Source organism: Vanacampus margaritifer, chromosome 11 (assembly GCF_051991255.1).
Source record: "Vanacampus margaritifer isolate UIUO_Vmar chromosome 11, RoL_Vmar_1.0, whole genome shotgun sequence".
NCBI classification, from domain to species: Eukaryota; Metazoa; Chordata; class Actinopteri; order Syngnathiformes; family Syngnathidae; genus Vanacampus; species Vanacampus margaritifer.
The window spans coordinates 333,283-347,100 of NC_135442.1; the positions used below are offsets into that span (position 1 = coordinate 333,283).

The 13,818-nt window shown below is 48.5% G+C and overlaps 1 protein-coding gene across 2 annotated transcripts in view; it reads left to right on the forward strand.

Moving 5' to 3' along the window:
• The window catches only part of ttn.2 (titin, tandem duplicate 2), a 206,585-nt gene that overhangs the window by 88,290 nt on the left and 104,477 nt on the right, over window positions 1-13,818 (forward strand). The window contains exons 99-122 of one of the 2 annotated variants that reach the window (XM_077579402.1): window positions 64-1,668; window positions 2,002-2,052; window positions 2,130-2,528; window positions 2,633-2,911; window positions 2,983-3,252; window positions 3,322-3,461; window positions 3,536-3,662; window positions 4,010-4,276; window positions 4,361-4,627; window positions 4,761-5,024; window positions 5,262-5,401; window positions 5,485-5,611; window positions 5,686-5,952; window positions 6,413-6,679; window positions 6,791-7,057; window positions 8,145-8,284; window positions 8,358-8,484; window positions 10,104-10,246; window positions 10,972-11,095; window positions 11,180-11,446; window positions 12,124-12,221; window positions 12,300-12,468; window positions 12,593-12,862; window positions 13,525-13,791. In XM_077579402.1, the coding sequence (XP_077435528.1) occupies window positions 64-1,668; window positions 2,002-2,052; window positions 2,130-2,528; window positions 2,633-2,911; window positions 2,983-3,252; window positions 3,322-3,461; window positions 3,536-3,662; window positions 4,010-4,276; window positions 4,361-4,627; window positions 4,761-5,024; window positions 5,262-5,401; window positions 5,485-5,611; window positions 5,686-5,952; window positions 6,413-6,679; window positions 6,791-7,057; window positions 8,145-8,284; window positions 8,358-8,484; window positions 10,104-10,246; window positions 10,972-11,095; window positions 11,180-11,446; window positions 12,124-12,221; window positions 12,300-12,468; window positions 12,593-12,862; window positions 13,525-13,791 (6,342 nt within the window). The remainder of the gene's footprint in view (window positions 1-63; window positions 1,669-2,001; window positions 2,053-2,129; window positions 2,529-2,632; window positions 2,912-2,982; window positions 3,253-3,321; window positions 3,462-3,535; window positions 3,663-4,009; window positions 4,277-4,360; window positions 4,628-4,760; window positions 5,025-5,261; window positions 5,402-5,484; window positions 5,612-5,685; window positions 5,953-6,412; window positions 6,680-6,790; window positions 7,058-8,144; window positions 8,285-8,357; window positions 8,485-10,103; window positions 10,247-10,971; window positions 11,096-11,179; window positions 11,447-12,123; window positions 12,222-12,299; window positions 12,469-12,592; window positions 12,863-13,524; window positions 13,792-13,818) is intronic. The other variant, XM_077579403.1, reaches the window with a different exon arrangement.

The window sequence follows — 13,818 nt, forward strand, 5'->3', positions numbered from 1 at the left end:
GTCCACTGTCTGATATGTTGTTTGTTTGTATTGACTTGGTAATGTGGACTTGTGCTGCCTCAGAACCAGCTCCGCTAAAAAAAGGTAAAGTTCCCATGGAAGAGACAGGGACCTTTGAGATTCCGACCCTGAGGAAAACCACACCGGTCACGAGGGAAGAAGTGGAGCAAGAGCTGGAAAAGGTACAACTCAAGAAGATTCCATCGGTTTCACCTAAAGAGGCTGAGAAGGAGCAGAAAGCTAGTGAGCCAACCAGGACCACGCAAGTAGACATTATCGAGCTGGTGCATGAAGAACACACGGCTGAGATGATGGTTACAACCAGGAGGTCTGTAGAGGAGAGGACACCAAGACACAAAGCAGAGGCGGAGAAAAAAGAGGAAATTACAAAGCTGAAACAAGAGTTAGGAAAAGAAGATTCTAAGCCAAAATGGACCCGTCAAAAAGGAACTCCAAAAGATGATAAACCAGAGGAAAGCATTTCATGGAAAACTCAAAAAGCTCAAAAGGAGGAGGAACCAGCCTCACCTTCTGCGGCCTTGAAAAAAGTTAAAAAACTGCCTTCCGATGAAGAACAACCAGAAGTCGTCAAACTAAAACCCTTTGAGAAGCCAGTTAAGTCTACAGAGGAGCCAGAGAAAGCTAAGGATGAGACACCAGATAGGGACGCTGTGGATTTCCATAAGGGAGCTAGGATCTTCAGAGAGACTGAGGCCAAGGAACCTCCAAAGATACCTCAGAAAATACCAGCAGAGGTAAAAGAGCCCCCAGCAACGATGCTAAAACCAGTACCAATGAAAAAACCTGAGGAGGAAAAAGCTAAAGCACTCGTAAAGGTAAAGAAAACCCCAACAGTACAGCTGGAGCCAGAGTCAGAGAAAGTAAAGCTCAAGCCTTTCTCTCGACCCTCAATTGAAACTATTGAACCAGAGAAGAAACCATCGGAGGTTGAAGAGAAGAAACCAACAGGAGACCTGCGCCAGAAACGCATTACCCCTGAGGACAAGCCAGAAGTGAAAGTGCAGGATGCTACACCAAAAAAACCGGAGACCCCTCAAGCAGAGGAGGAGAAGCCAGAGAAGCTAAGACAACCTGAGCCAGTTCCAGCAAAGAAGGTTCCCTCTCAAGTGCCATCCCCTTTGAAGAAAACAGATCAAGTTCCAGAGGAGCCTAAACCACTGCAGCTGAAGAAGGGAGTCACACCCAAGGCAAAGGACCAAAAAGAGATGGCTTTGACACCTGTAGAGCAGATCAAGAAAATTCAGCTGAAAAAGACACCATCACCAAAAGTTGAGAAGACTAAAGAAGCCAAAAAGATTCCCAGTGCCGATAAACTCAAAAAGACCCCTAAAACAGTTTCACCTAAGGATTCCCCAGAAGTGGCCACTCTCAAAAAAGTACCCAAAAAGCCCTCGCCAGAAGATCTAGACGTGGCAAAGCCTCCAAAAGAAAAGCTTCCCCTAGTCAAGGAAATTTCTCCGGGAGCGGTCGAGATGAAAAAAGTCGCCACCCAGCCGGAGGAGGAGGTGTTTGAGGAGGACTTTAAGGTAGACGAGGAGGCAGAGCCAGAGGAGGAAGAGGCCTGGGGCTGGGAACTGGTTCCAGACGAAGACTGGGAAGGTGAAGGGGAGGAGGGCGCTCTGGAGGTGCCGGGGGCGACCAGGAGAGGTGAGACGTCAGAGGCGGGACGACCTCGGATAGAGCCATCCTTCCTTCATGCACGGAATAATCTCAACTCATTGCCATGGTCATGCCTCCATCTTCACAACGCTCACACACCATACCTCTTTTTGGTGATCCTCAACCTCACTGGTCACGTTGTGATGTCATTCCTGTCCACCTATGTCTTGTCTTCATCTTCATGTCATCACTGTGTCACACTTTGACTAACGTAGCACAACACCCATTCACGTTCATTTCTCTACATGCTCATTAGCATCCACTGACACCATCTAAGATTATGTTGCGTGCAACAAGCTCATAACTTGTGTTTCTGAATAGAGGGACAGCCGGCAGATGAAGCAGGAAGAGGAAGAGGAAGAGGTCTCAAACGTGAGTAGTCTTTGGCTGGATGTCGTCAGAAAAAATGGCCTATCCTCAAAGTCCTGTTCCTTACATTTGTCTTTCAGCCAAGCTGACGCCGTCACCCGGTGAAGGCAGGGGGCGTGGCCTCAGACCTGTCGGAAGAGGCACTCCCACACCCCCGGAGGAGCCTTTTGGAGGTTTCAAGCTCAAAGCCGTGCCGCTCAAATTCATCAAGAAGCTGGAGGACATCGTTCTGCAGGAGGCCGAGTCCATCGGTTCTTCGGCTGTGTTTGAGTGCCAGGTGTCGCCGTCCACTGCTGTCACGTCGTGGATGAAGGACGGCAGCAACCTGCGCGAGAGCCCCAAGCACAAGTTCACCTCTGACGGCAAAGATCGTAAGATGATGGTCAAAGACGTGCAGCTGTCGGACACTGGAGAGTACACCTGTGTCGCCAAGAACGCTGGCAAGGAAATAAACTGCACCGCCAAGCTCATTGTTGAAGGTGTGTGGTTGTTCCATTATGTTCATCCTGGTCTGAGTAGGTCTTTGAGCTTTGGCAAGACACAGGACTGTGAGGACACTTGAATTTTCCTTTCCTGTTTTTAGAGCTCCCTGTAAAATGGACCAAGGAGTTGGAGCCGGAGATGTCGGCCGTGAAGGGTCAGCCACTCTACCTGTCCTGCGAGCTGAATAAAGAGAGGGATGTGGTCTGGAAGAAGAATGGCGAGGTCATGAAGAAACAGGAAAATAAGTTCCAGATCAATATCATCGGCCTGGCGCACGCCGTGACCATCCAGAACACCATTGAGGAGGACGCCGGTTGCTACTCATGCGAAGTCGCCAACCAGAATGAGTTGAAGACATCAACAAATGTGAAAGTGACCGGTGAGTATTTTTACTTCATCCTAGAAGCTCGTTATCAACTGGATTCTGACAGTCTGGTCTGGGTAAACCAGAGGTCATCAAGGATTGGCTTGTAAGGCCTCTGAGGGACCAGCATGTGAAACCGAAGGCAAGTGCCACATTTAAGGGCCAGCTGTTTAAGGACACGCCCAACTGGAAGTGGCTGAAAGGAGACACGGAGTTGACGCCCTCTGACAAAGTGGAGATCAAAAAGGATGGGAAGGACCTGACACTGACCATTAAGGACTGTCAGCCTGACGACGTGTCAAACTACTCCGTGGAGGTGGAGGGACGTGTCTACACCGCCAAACTGACACTAGGAGGTCTGGGTCTAATTTGTTTTATCTGCCATGTTTTGCTCTTTGCTTCATGTGATAACATTTCTATCTCAGAGCGTGAGGCGGAGATCTTGAAGCCCCTGGCCAGTGTGGAGGTGTTCGAGAAGGAAGATGCTGCCTTTGAGACGGAAATATCAGAGGATGACATTCCAGGGCAATGGAAGCTCAAAGGAGAGCCTCTGACGAGATCCCCGGTATGACAGACTGGATTTTTCTACTTCATGATCTGAATAGATTATTGGCATAGGTAACACTCTTCCTCCCGTAGACCTGCGACATCCAAATGGAGGCTGGCGTACGCCAACTCAAGCTTAAAAAGTGTCAGCTGGAGCAGTCGGGCGAGGTGTCCTACCAGGCACTGAACGCTGTCACAAGTGCAATGCTCACCGTGAAAGGTAAGCATGTACTCTTGGCATCCCGGAGAGGAACCCCAACAACCTGATGGGACTTTTTCACGTTTTATACAGATAGAGACCTAAAATCAGGAATCAGATCAGTTCCGGTCCATGTGTACTTTAGGACTTCATTTCCAGCTTTGGGCAATAAGCATAAAAGGACTCGAGTGATGGATCGCGCAGATCACTGTTCTTGTCGCTTACTTGTTTTTATTTGTTGTTCCGTCTGGTCTGGAAATGCATTCTGTGATGTCTCTTTGGTGATCAAGCAGCAGCTTTGTGTCAGCCATTTGCTGCCGTTGTCAGTTTGGTTTGATATGTGCCTTACACCTTCCGACATTCTTCAGAAATCCCAATGGACTTTGTTGTGCCGCTGAAGGACATAAGCGTGCCGGAAAAGAAACAGGCTAAATTCGAATGTGCCATCACCAGAGATGTCCCCAAGGTCATGTGGTATCGGGGCAGCGACATCATTACGCCCGACACCAAATATGACGTCATCGACGATGGCAAGAAGCACATGCTCGTCATCAACTGCTGCGAGTTTGACGATGAGGATGAGTACAGGATTGAGGTTTTGGGCAAAGAGTCCAAAGCCAGACTCACAGTGGAGGGTAAGTGGTAAAAGATACCTTTGGCTGTGCCGTGACACTTGTGTCAGGATCTGTGTTCTAACTGCTTTGACACTGCGGTTGTAGGCATCAGGCTTAAACTGATTTCGCCGCTCAAAGACCAAACAGTGAAGGAGGGCAGCACAGTTCACTTTGAGCTGGAGCTGTCTCATGAAAATATTCCAGTCACCTGGTACAGGAATGACGTCAAAATCCATCCGAGCCGAACGGTGCTCAAACACGTGGATGGAAAGCGGCACGTACTGGAGATCAAGGACGTGACTCTGGACGATACTTGCCAGATCAAGGCTGAGGCCAAAGGAGTGTCCTCCATGGCCAACTTAACCGTCATAGGTAACTCTTGCTTTTTTTGTCCGTCCAGGGCACATGCCAGCGTCTTTGTCTACAATCTTTGTGCCTGCACGGCATCCAGAATCTTGCAGTCTTGTCAGTTTTGTGTCATGATTGTCCAACTGTACGCTTCTAGAGGGAGACGCGTACTTCACGGTCAAGCTGCAGGACTACACAGCAGTGGAGAAGGACAAGGTGGTCCTAGAATGTGAACTAAACAAGGATGTTAAGGTGCTTTGGTACCACAATGAAGAAGAGGTGAAGGCTTCTAAGGTGGCTGCCATCAAGGCAGAGGGCAAGCGAAGAATGCTGCTCATCCGGAAAGTCACCGACATAGACAAGGGACAGTACGTTTGCGACTGCGGGACGGACAAGACGACAGCAACCCTCCATATCGAAGGTAAAGTCCACAATTTGTTAGGGATGTTCAACAGTGACCAAATCTGCTACCACGCAACTCTTGCTCTTGCCAGTGGGCCTATGCCCGCTAATGTCACGCTTCGCCGCTTGTCCAAAACGCTCTAATCTACACTTCTTCCCACGTCGTCATCTTCTTCATCATCGCCATCTTCATGCCACCCTTCACGCTTCTGTCTTGCGAGTTTGTCACTAAGCTGTGGCCTTTCTTCAACGCCAGCCCGCCACATCAAAGTGCTGCGGCCGGTGTACGGCGTGGAGCTGTTTGAGGGCGAGACGGCTCGCTTCGAGGTGGAGCTGAGCGAGGACGACGTGCACAGCCAGTGGAAACTCAACGGCCAAGTCCTAAGTCCATCCCCCGTAGGTTTTTTTCACCCGCTTGTGTGTGAGGTGTGAAACGGTGACCCCGATCTTGGTGTTGAAACGTGTGTTGGCATTTACAGGATGTGGAAATGGTGGAGGATGGTGCCAAGCACACTCTGGTGTTGTACAACTGCAAGGTGTCTCAGACCGGCGAGGTCTCTTTTAGCGCCGCTGACGCCAAGTGCTCAGCCAATCTGAAAGTGAAGGGTGAGCGTTGACATCTCCTCAGCCGTGCGCGACGCCTCCATCCCGCCATTAATTGCTTCTGTGTCAATCAACAGAGATTCCCGTTTCTTTCATCACGCCGCTGGCTGACGTGCGCGTATTTGAAAAGGACGATGCAAAGTTTGAGCTGGAGGTGTCCAGAGAACCCAAAAGCTTCCGTTGGTTCAAAGGCTCTCAGACATTGTCCAGCGACGACAAATATCACCTGCTGCAAGACGGAAACAAACACGCTCTTGTCGTCAAATCTGCCAGATACGAAGATGAAGCAAAGTACCTGTTTGAGGTCGAAGACAAGAGGACATCAGGGAAGCTGATTATCGAAGGTACCTGACATCCAAGCAGGTGGAAGTGCGATGGCAAATCACATGAGATGCATTTTGCCTTTCAAAGTAACATATTTTCGTCGTGAAATGAAGCGAGTGCACATCTTGCGTGCCGGCAGACCAGGTTCAGAGCGGTGAGGCAGGTTCTTGTGGTGCATGCTTGGACACAAGTAGAGAGATGGCTCCAAGAGCTGTAGCTTGTTCTTCCGCACTAAACTCACCCAAGCACAAAACAAGCTTTGTAAAGTCTCCGAGGCTTGCATGGTGCACTGGAAACCGAACAAGAAAGTCCCCAAAACTTTTGCACTTGCTCAAAATGTCTTGGTATGATGTCCATGTGGTCTTACCCTTTTTAATCCTAATGAGCAGGATTCATCCTCTCAAACTTCGGTGTTGGTTTCTGCGGCCTACTTCAGACTTATTGGTCAACTGGAGTGTCAACACTGTCTCTGTCTGTCAGGTATCCGCCTGGAGTTTCTCAAACCTATCAAGGATGTGACAGTGAAGGAGCGCGAAACGGCTGAGTTCAGTGTGGAACTCTCCCACGAAAAGGTCCCAGTGGTTTGGTACAAAAACGGTGCACGCCTGCACCCCAGCAAGGTGGTGCACATGTCAGAGGACGGCCGAGTCCACACACTGGCCTTCAAGGAGGTCTCTATTGACGACACATCCATGATCAAGGTGGAGGCCATGGACAAGATGGCCGAAGCCATGCTTACCGTGCTGGGTTAGTATGTCAGTCCGGAGGCTTCATATCGTACTTGCGCCTGCTTACACTGTCCTGCAGTCATCACGCGTGTTTATGCATTGACACCATGAACCTGACATCATCTTGCAGAGGGCGACCTCTACTTCACGGTCAAGCTCCAAAACTACACAGCTATCGAAAAGGACCAGGTGGCGCTGTCCTGTGAGCTGAGCAAAGCCAGCGGCGAAGTCCGCTGGTTCAAAGACGGTAACGAAATCTTTGCCTCCAAGAACATTCTGATGAAATCCGACGGCAGGCAGCGCATCCTCATCATCCGCAAGGCGGCCAAGAGTGACATGGGAGCCTTCACATGCGACTGTGGCACTGACAGAACCACAGCCCAGCTCAACATCGAAGGTAATCCTTGCACCAACCCCCCTGGATACTTGCAAGACCCGAATCTCCGGACTGCTTGTGAATGTCGTCAGTTTTTAAAGCGCGTAAGAAGTTTTCGACTGTGCTTTATGAGTGCTTGTCGACGAGAGAATGATTGTTTGGCGTGAAGGAGGACGTTTGATCTCTTCTTGGGGACTCAGATGCGCATTGTGGGGCTTTCTGCTAGTATCGTCAACCTGGGACGATACTGATTGGTAGGAGAAAAATTGATGACTGCGTTCTTTAATCCAGGTAGAAAGTAAAAAGCCAGTGGTGTCCAAACTCAGTCCTCGAGGTCTGGTAGTACTGCAGGTTTTGGATGTTTCCCTGCTCCAACAGCTGAAGCTCATCAGCAAGCTCTGCATAAGCCTGATAACCATCCTGTTGATTGGAACAGGTGCGTCGGAGCAGGGAAACCTCCCAAACCTGCAGGACACCTGCAGGACACCGGCCCTCCAGGACCGAACTTGGACACCCATGCTTTAGGTCCTATTGGGGAGGGTTGATGAATATTGTTCCAGTCGGACTTGAATGTGCATGCGTATGATGGGATGTGTTTGTTTTTAAGATTTCTACTAACGAAGTTTTCAAGTGAAAGTTCCTAAATGTTATTTTCGAGTTCCTTGATTTGCTCACAGTTTTCACACAAATTCGAGTCTAACCTCTGAATTCATGCGTATGTCCACGTAGTCTCCTCTCTATTCCTGAGGATGGGATTTGTTCTCAGGAATGTTTACATACTGTGAGGCTTTCTAAAGGTTTTTCAGGTCTGGACAGCAGGTGGTGCTGATTTCACACAAAGTTGTGGGTTGTGGAGGTTCAAATTATCGTTGTGGGTTCTTCATTTGCTCCCATCTAACATGGATCTCGGTTGAATGTAGCCGTTTTTAAAGTTTCTTCTGCAGAAGTTAAGAAGGAAAAATTCCTTAACTGAGATCTTAGAGGTTCGTGGTCCTGCCGAGTTCTGATGTGTCCAGACTGTCACTGGTGTCTCTACAGTGTTGCCACAGCAGGAAACTCTTGTGCTTGTCCCTCTTTACTAACGCTGACATCTTCCCACACGCCGCAGAGCGCGACATCAAGGTGATGCGTCCGCTCTACAGTGTGGAAATCACAGAGACAGAGACGGCCAAGTTTGAGACGGAGATCTCCGAGGAGGACCTCCACGCCACGTGGAAGCTGAAGGGCCAGACTCTTCACCCGTCTGCCGTGAGCTTTTCCTCCCCCTTGGCCAGCGTCTATCCTTGCCAGCGCCGTCTTGTGACGTCTTGTTGTCCCTCAGGACGTGGAGATCAAAGAGGAAGGCGTCAGGCACACCTTGATCCTCTTCAACTGCCGCATGGACATGGCAGGAGGCGTGGACTTTGCCGCTGCCAACGCAAAGTCATCCGCTCAGCTCCGCGTCAAAGGTGACACAACGTTGTGTGTCTTTTATATATGTTTGTGTGTGTGCGTCACAATTATTTTGAGGTTCAGGCTTGGGATATGGGCTGTGGCCTTGCAGGTTTTTTTTTTCCGTCTTCTTCCCAAGACTCCGAAGTGTCCATCGGTGTAGACGTGAGTGTGGATGCTTGTTTGTCTATATGGGCCCTGCCATTGGCTGGCAACTGGTCTAGGGTCAGCTGGGATAGGCACCAGCTCATGGTATTGAAACTGAATGGATGTGGGTGTGCAGATTTGTGGGCCCCACCCGTCCTTGTGGGGCCATTTTGCTGGGCCCCATAAGTAAAGACCGCTTTTTTGAGGGTCAAGACTTGGTTTTAGAGTTAAGGTTTGAATTGGGTTATGGTTGAGGTTAGGGTAAGGAATGGGGGTAGGCAATCATTTTGATGTTCGGGGTTATGGGGAGGGGCTAGGAAATGCATTGTGTCCATGAGATAGCCCCACAAAGATAGCACCGTGTGTGTGTGTGTGTGTGTTATGAAGGGGCAGTGGGGTTTTCAGCCTCTAAAGTCGTTAAACCCAAGTCTAGAACACAAAGCAATTTGTGTGATTGACATCTTTTGAGTCTCAAATGTACATAATTAGCATGTGTAATCAATGCTTTTGTCAAAATGTATTGAATTAATTGTATTTATAAATGTAGTCATTGAAATTATTTGCACATAAAATATATTTGTAATAATCTTGGAGTGGACATCAATAATACACACAGTAATAGACTTGTGATGATCAACATGTCATGGAATCAATGTTGAGGACATGTAGATTATCACAAGTAAAACACGTTCTGAACATTCAGAAGACAAAGATTATCAAAGTGTCATAACAAATATTGGTACATGTAATAACAGACTTGGATAGTCATCATGTAATAAACGTGTAACAACATATTATGAACACTCATAAGTACAGTTCTCATTACATAAATATATCAGAAGCGTGTTGAGAAAATAAATAATAGCCAGTCGATTGTCTTGCTATTAGATTATTACCGCTTGAGGAATGCATTTGTAAAGAGTAATAAACATGTAGTGGACATACACGTATCATAAGCTAGTTGTGAAATTAACTGATAGCCGCTTGATAGCCATCTTGCTATTATATTATTATTATTATAATATCACTACTTAAGTTATACACGTGTAATAAATGTGTAAAAAATTGTAGTGGCCATGACAGTCCAAGTGACTGCTGGGGTTGCAGTTATGACACTGTTGGGCAAGCGTTCGGGTCCGCATTCCCCTTATTGAAAAAGTTTGGTGGCAGGTGATTGACAGGTGCAGACTCAGCCCGCCCCACCCCTTTACACCCTTCGCTACCGGTGGTTATTTTGGAAGCGGTGGCTCTTATCCGGCACATCTTGGCTCTGATTGGCTGGGCCGGGACGGGATGTGACCCGTGTCGTATACTAATGAGCTGACCCCCGGCTGCTGAGCGCCGGAGGGGTTGCTGGCAGTTGTCCCGCGGGCTTCCAGCGGCCACCACTGAGGACTCGGCCCTGAGGACTTATCTCGGGGATTCTTTTTGAATGTTTTTAGTCTGGTGGACTCGCTCTTACCCAGCATGTCTTCTCGTCGCCCCAAAGCCCGAGTGGTCAGCCTGATGCGGCCGCTCAGCGACGTGACGGTGACTGCCGGCGAGACGGCCACCTTCGAGTGCGAGCTGTCCTACGAGGACGTCCCCGTGGAGTGGTTCCTGGATGGTGTCAAGCTGGAGCCGAGCAACCGGGTAAGTCCGCTTGACTTCCTGTTTGTGTTGTTGCGGCCGGTTTTGGTGTGTGCTTATAAGGCGCTGCTGGCTGGCACTTTTGCTGAGCCAGCTCTTTGGCTTCTATTTTTAACGGCGGCCGCGGAGCTGCTGGCAGGTGGCCGTCAGCCGCCCAATTTTCACACCTTGGCTTTTTTCACGCTGTTACGCACCCACAGAAAAAAAGAGCTGTCACTTTCACTCGGGTTTCACTCAACTTACGTGATCAGGCCTGCTGCTGACGTGTTCCACACATAAAAAGACGCAATACTTTACTTTTGGGTTTTTCATGACAGTAACTTTACTTGAGTACAACGGTTTGAAAGCTCTCTGCAAGGTAACTTAAAGCCCCGTTAATTGGTCTGGACAGCACTCGGCTTTTGCACCAAAGTTGCAGGACAAGTTCTCTTGTCTTTGTGTTTCTACCACAGAAGTTTGAAGTTCTGAAACATCATTGAGGCTTGACTCCAACCACTTAAGTGTTTAGTCCAGTGTACATGTACATCCTTTAGATCAGTGGTGTCCAAACAGGTTTTGGATGTTTGATGTAGCTCTGTAAAAACAATGAGGCATTACACTTGTGATAAACATGTAATCGCTACAATAAACGGAAGAGAGATTCCTACGGTATACTTTATACATGTGACAAACATACGTCCTTACGTAGTGATGAGGACAGAGAGTGAGATTTTCACTGTGACCTGCAGGTGGTACTGAAGTCAGAGGGTAAAGTCCACAGCATGACCCTGAGGGACGTTCATCTGAATGAAGCGGGACAGGTCCGGCTCACCACCAAAGACTGCCAGACCGAAGCCAGACTCATCGTCAAAGGTGGCACGTCCAAAGACAATAGGCTAGCGCTAGCTTGTCCTGGCTTGACGCTGAAAGCGCTTTGCTGTTCTTTTGCATGTTCAGAGCCGCCGGTGGAGTTCACCAAGCCCCTGGAGGACCAGACGGTGGAGGAGGAGGCCAGCGCCACTCTGGAGTGCGAAGTCTCCCGGGACAACGCCGAGGTGCAGTGGTTCCGAGATGGACAGGAGATCCTCAAAAGCAAAAAGTACGAGATGCTTGCAGACGGACGCAAAAGGACGCTGCTTATCCACGGATGCACCCTGGACGACTCCAGGACCTACTCTTGTACTGCCAAAGAATTCAAGACTTCCTGCTTCCTCAACGTTGAACGTGAGTACCAGAAGCCGCTACAGGAATAATACAACCTTTGAGAAACAGTTTAAGACAAGCTCCAAAAAACTCACTCCCACTTTATCTTCTCTGGAGGTAATTTTTAAAAAAAAAAAAATATTTTACACTCCACGTTTTAAGTCAGGTAGTCACCAAAAACTGAAACTCTTGTTCGAGTTCCATCACCAAGGAATTCAGGACTTTCCGCTCTGTCAACAATGAGTACCTCGCCCCGTTCAAAAAGTACACAGGCTGGAGAAGATTTTAGAACCCATTTGGAACAAGCTCCAAAAACTGGATTGAGTGGGCTTCACTTGCTTTTCTCTGGAAGGAAAAGCTTTTAAGTTTGAAGACAGAAATTCACTAGCTAGTTTGAGTTCTGCCAGGTGGATCCAGGAAACACGAGAAGACTTTCACAAACCCCTTCAATTGAAAACTGAAGTGGTCTTAACTGACTACTTTTAATTAGTGGGGTTCACTTTCCATTTTCTGGAGGTAAAAGCTTTCAGCATCAAGTCAAATATTGACCATATAAAGCCTGCAGTGACACCAGTTGGAGTTTGGCGGAAATCTGTCAAGGGGATTCTGGGTAACACTGTTCAGTGTTTACTAGGAGACTTTTGTGAAGCCCTCAGTAAAGACTAAGGTGCCTCCAACTTGTGTGTCTCTATCAACAGCTCTCCGTGTTGAGTTTTCCAAACCACTCCATGACTTGGAAGTACCCGAGAAGGAATCGGCCAGGTTCGAGTGTGAAGTATCCCGAGAGAATGTCAAGGTGAGCTTTCAGTAAGGTTTTGTTATCCCCCCTTGTGTCTAACTACTGTCTTACCTCCTCCTCCTTTCTTCTTTACAGGTCCGCTGGTTCAAAGACGGAAGTGAAATCCGAAAAGGGAAGAAGTACGAAATTATTGCTCAGGGACGCCAACACGTTCTCGTTGTCCACAAGTCGGTGATGGATGACGAAGCCGAGTACGAGTGTGACGCCAAGACCTCCAAGACCTCGGGCATGCTTACTGTTATTGGTAAGAAGGGCAAAACCTTTTACACCAGCGCCACCTGAAAAAACAATCAGTTCTCCAAGTATGAAGACCAGCATCGAAACATGGTAGTGAGTAGAAGATAACAATGAGTGATGGTCCCCCACAGAGGAGGAGGCCAGGTTCACCAAGAACCTGTCCAATGTGGAGGGAACCGAGACGGACAGCGTGAAGCTCATCTGCGAAGTCTCCAAGGCCGACGCCGACGTCACATGGTACAAGGGCGACGAGGAGTTGCCGGAGGGCGCCCGCTACGAGCACATCGTGGACGGCAGGAGGAGGATCCTCCTCATTCAGGACCTGAAGATGCCGGACGCCGGAGAGTACAACTGCAGGCTCAGTCCCAGAGTCAGAACCTCAGGAAACCTGAGGATTAATGGTACACACACACTCCACTTCCTGTCTTATAACTCTTTTTTTCAAAACACTCAAGAACTTCATTCTGTTTGTAACTCACTTTTTTTGTACACCCTGAATTATTAATCCGTCTTTCTGCTTTCAACTGATCTAGTCTGGCCTAAAGTAGTCTTTCTGTCAGGTTCAGTCAACCTAGAAGATTTAAAAAACAACAGACAAGGAAGGAAGACAAGAGACTTAGATAATTTTTGCTCGCGAGGAGAATGGACAGAGATGTGCAAAGTTACAGTCTCCTACCGCTTTGACGCACAGTCTCCCGAGCCCTCTCTTTTAATTTTTTTTACAGGGCGTTCCCTAGTTACACAGCCGTTGCTGCTCTAAAGGGGAGGGGCACACAGCAGCAACATTAAAACGATCACGGATATGAGTCTTCGTGCAGATAATAATGTAGTTTTACAGTTCCATCGCAAAATGTTTCAGCCGCTATCTTGTGATAAGGTCACAGTTCCTGTCCGGCTGCATTAGCATGAGCCATGCTCACGGGGCTCTGCTCTCTTCACAGATAACTTCGATTTGCATAATTCAAACAAGGTTATACCGCTAAATAAATGCTTTGCAATACTATAAGAGTAACTATGGAATACCTTATGTCCATTTATGACACTTTCTTTCCCACTGTTGTAGAACTGGCGGCCGAGTTTCTCTCCAGGCCTCGCAGCGTGGAAGTGGTCGAGGGCGAAAAGGCCGAGTTCACCTGCACCGTTTCCAAAGAGACCTTTGAGGTCAAATGGCAGAAGGATGACAAGGAGCTGGAGGCCGGGGACAAGTACCAGATGATCAGTGATGGCAAGAGAAGGACGTTGGTCATCAAGAACTGTGAGCTGAGCGACGAGTGCAAGTACGTGGTGATGATCGCCGCCACCAGAGCCAGCGCCCAACTCACCGTACTCGGTAAGGAACTACAAAAAGTTAACAGCG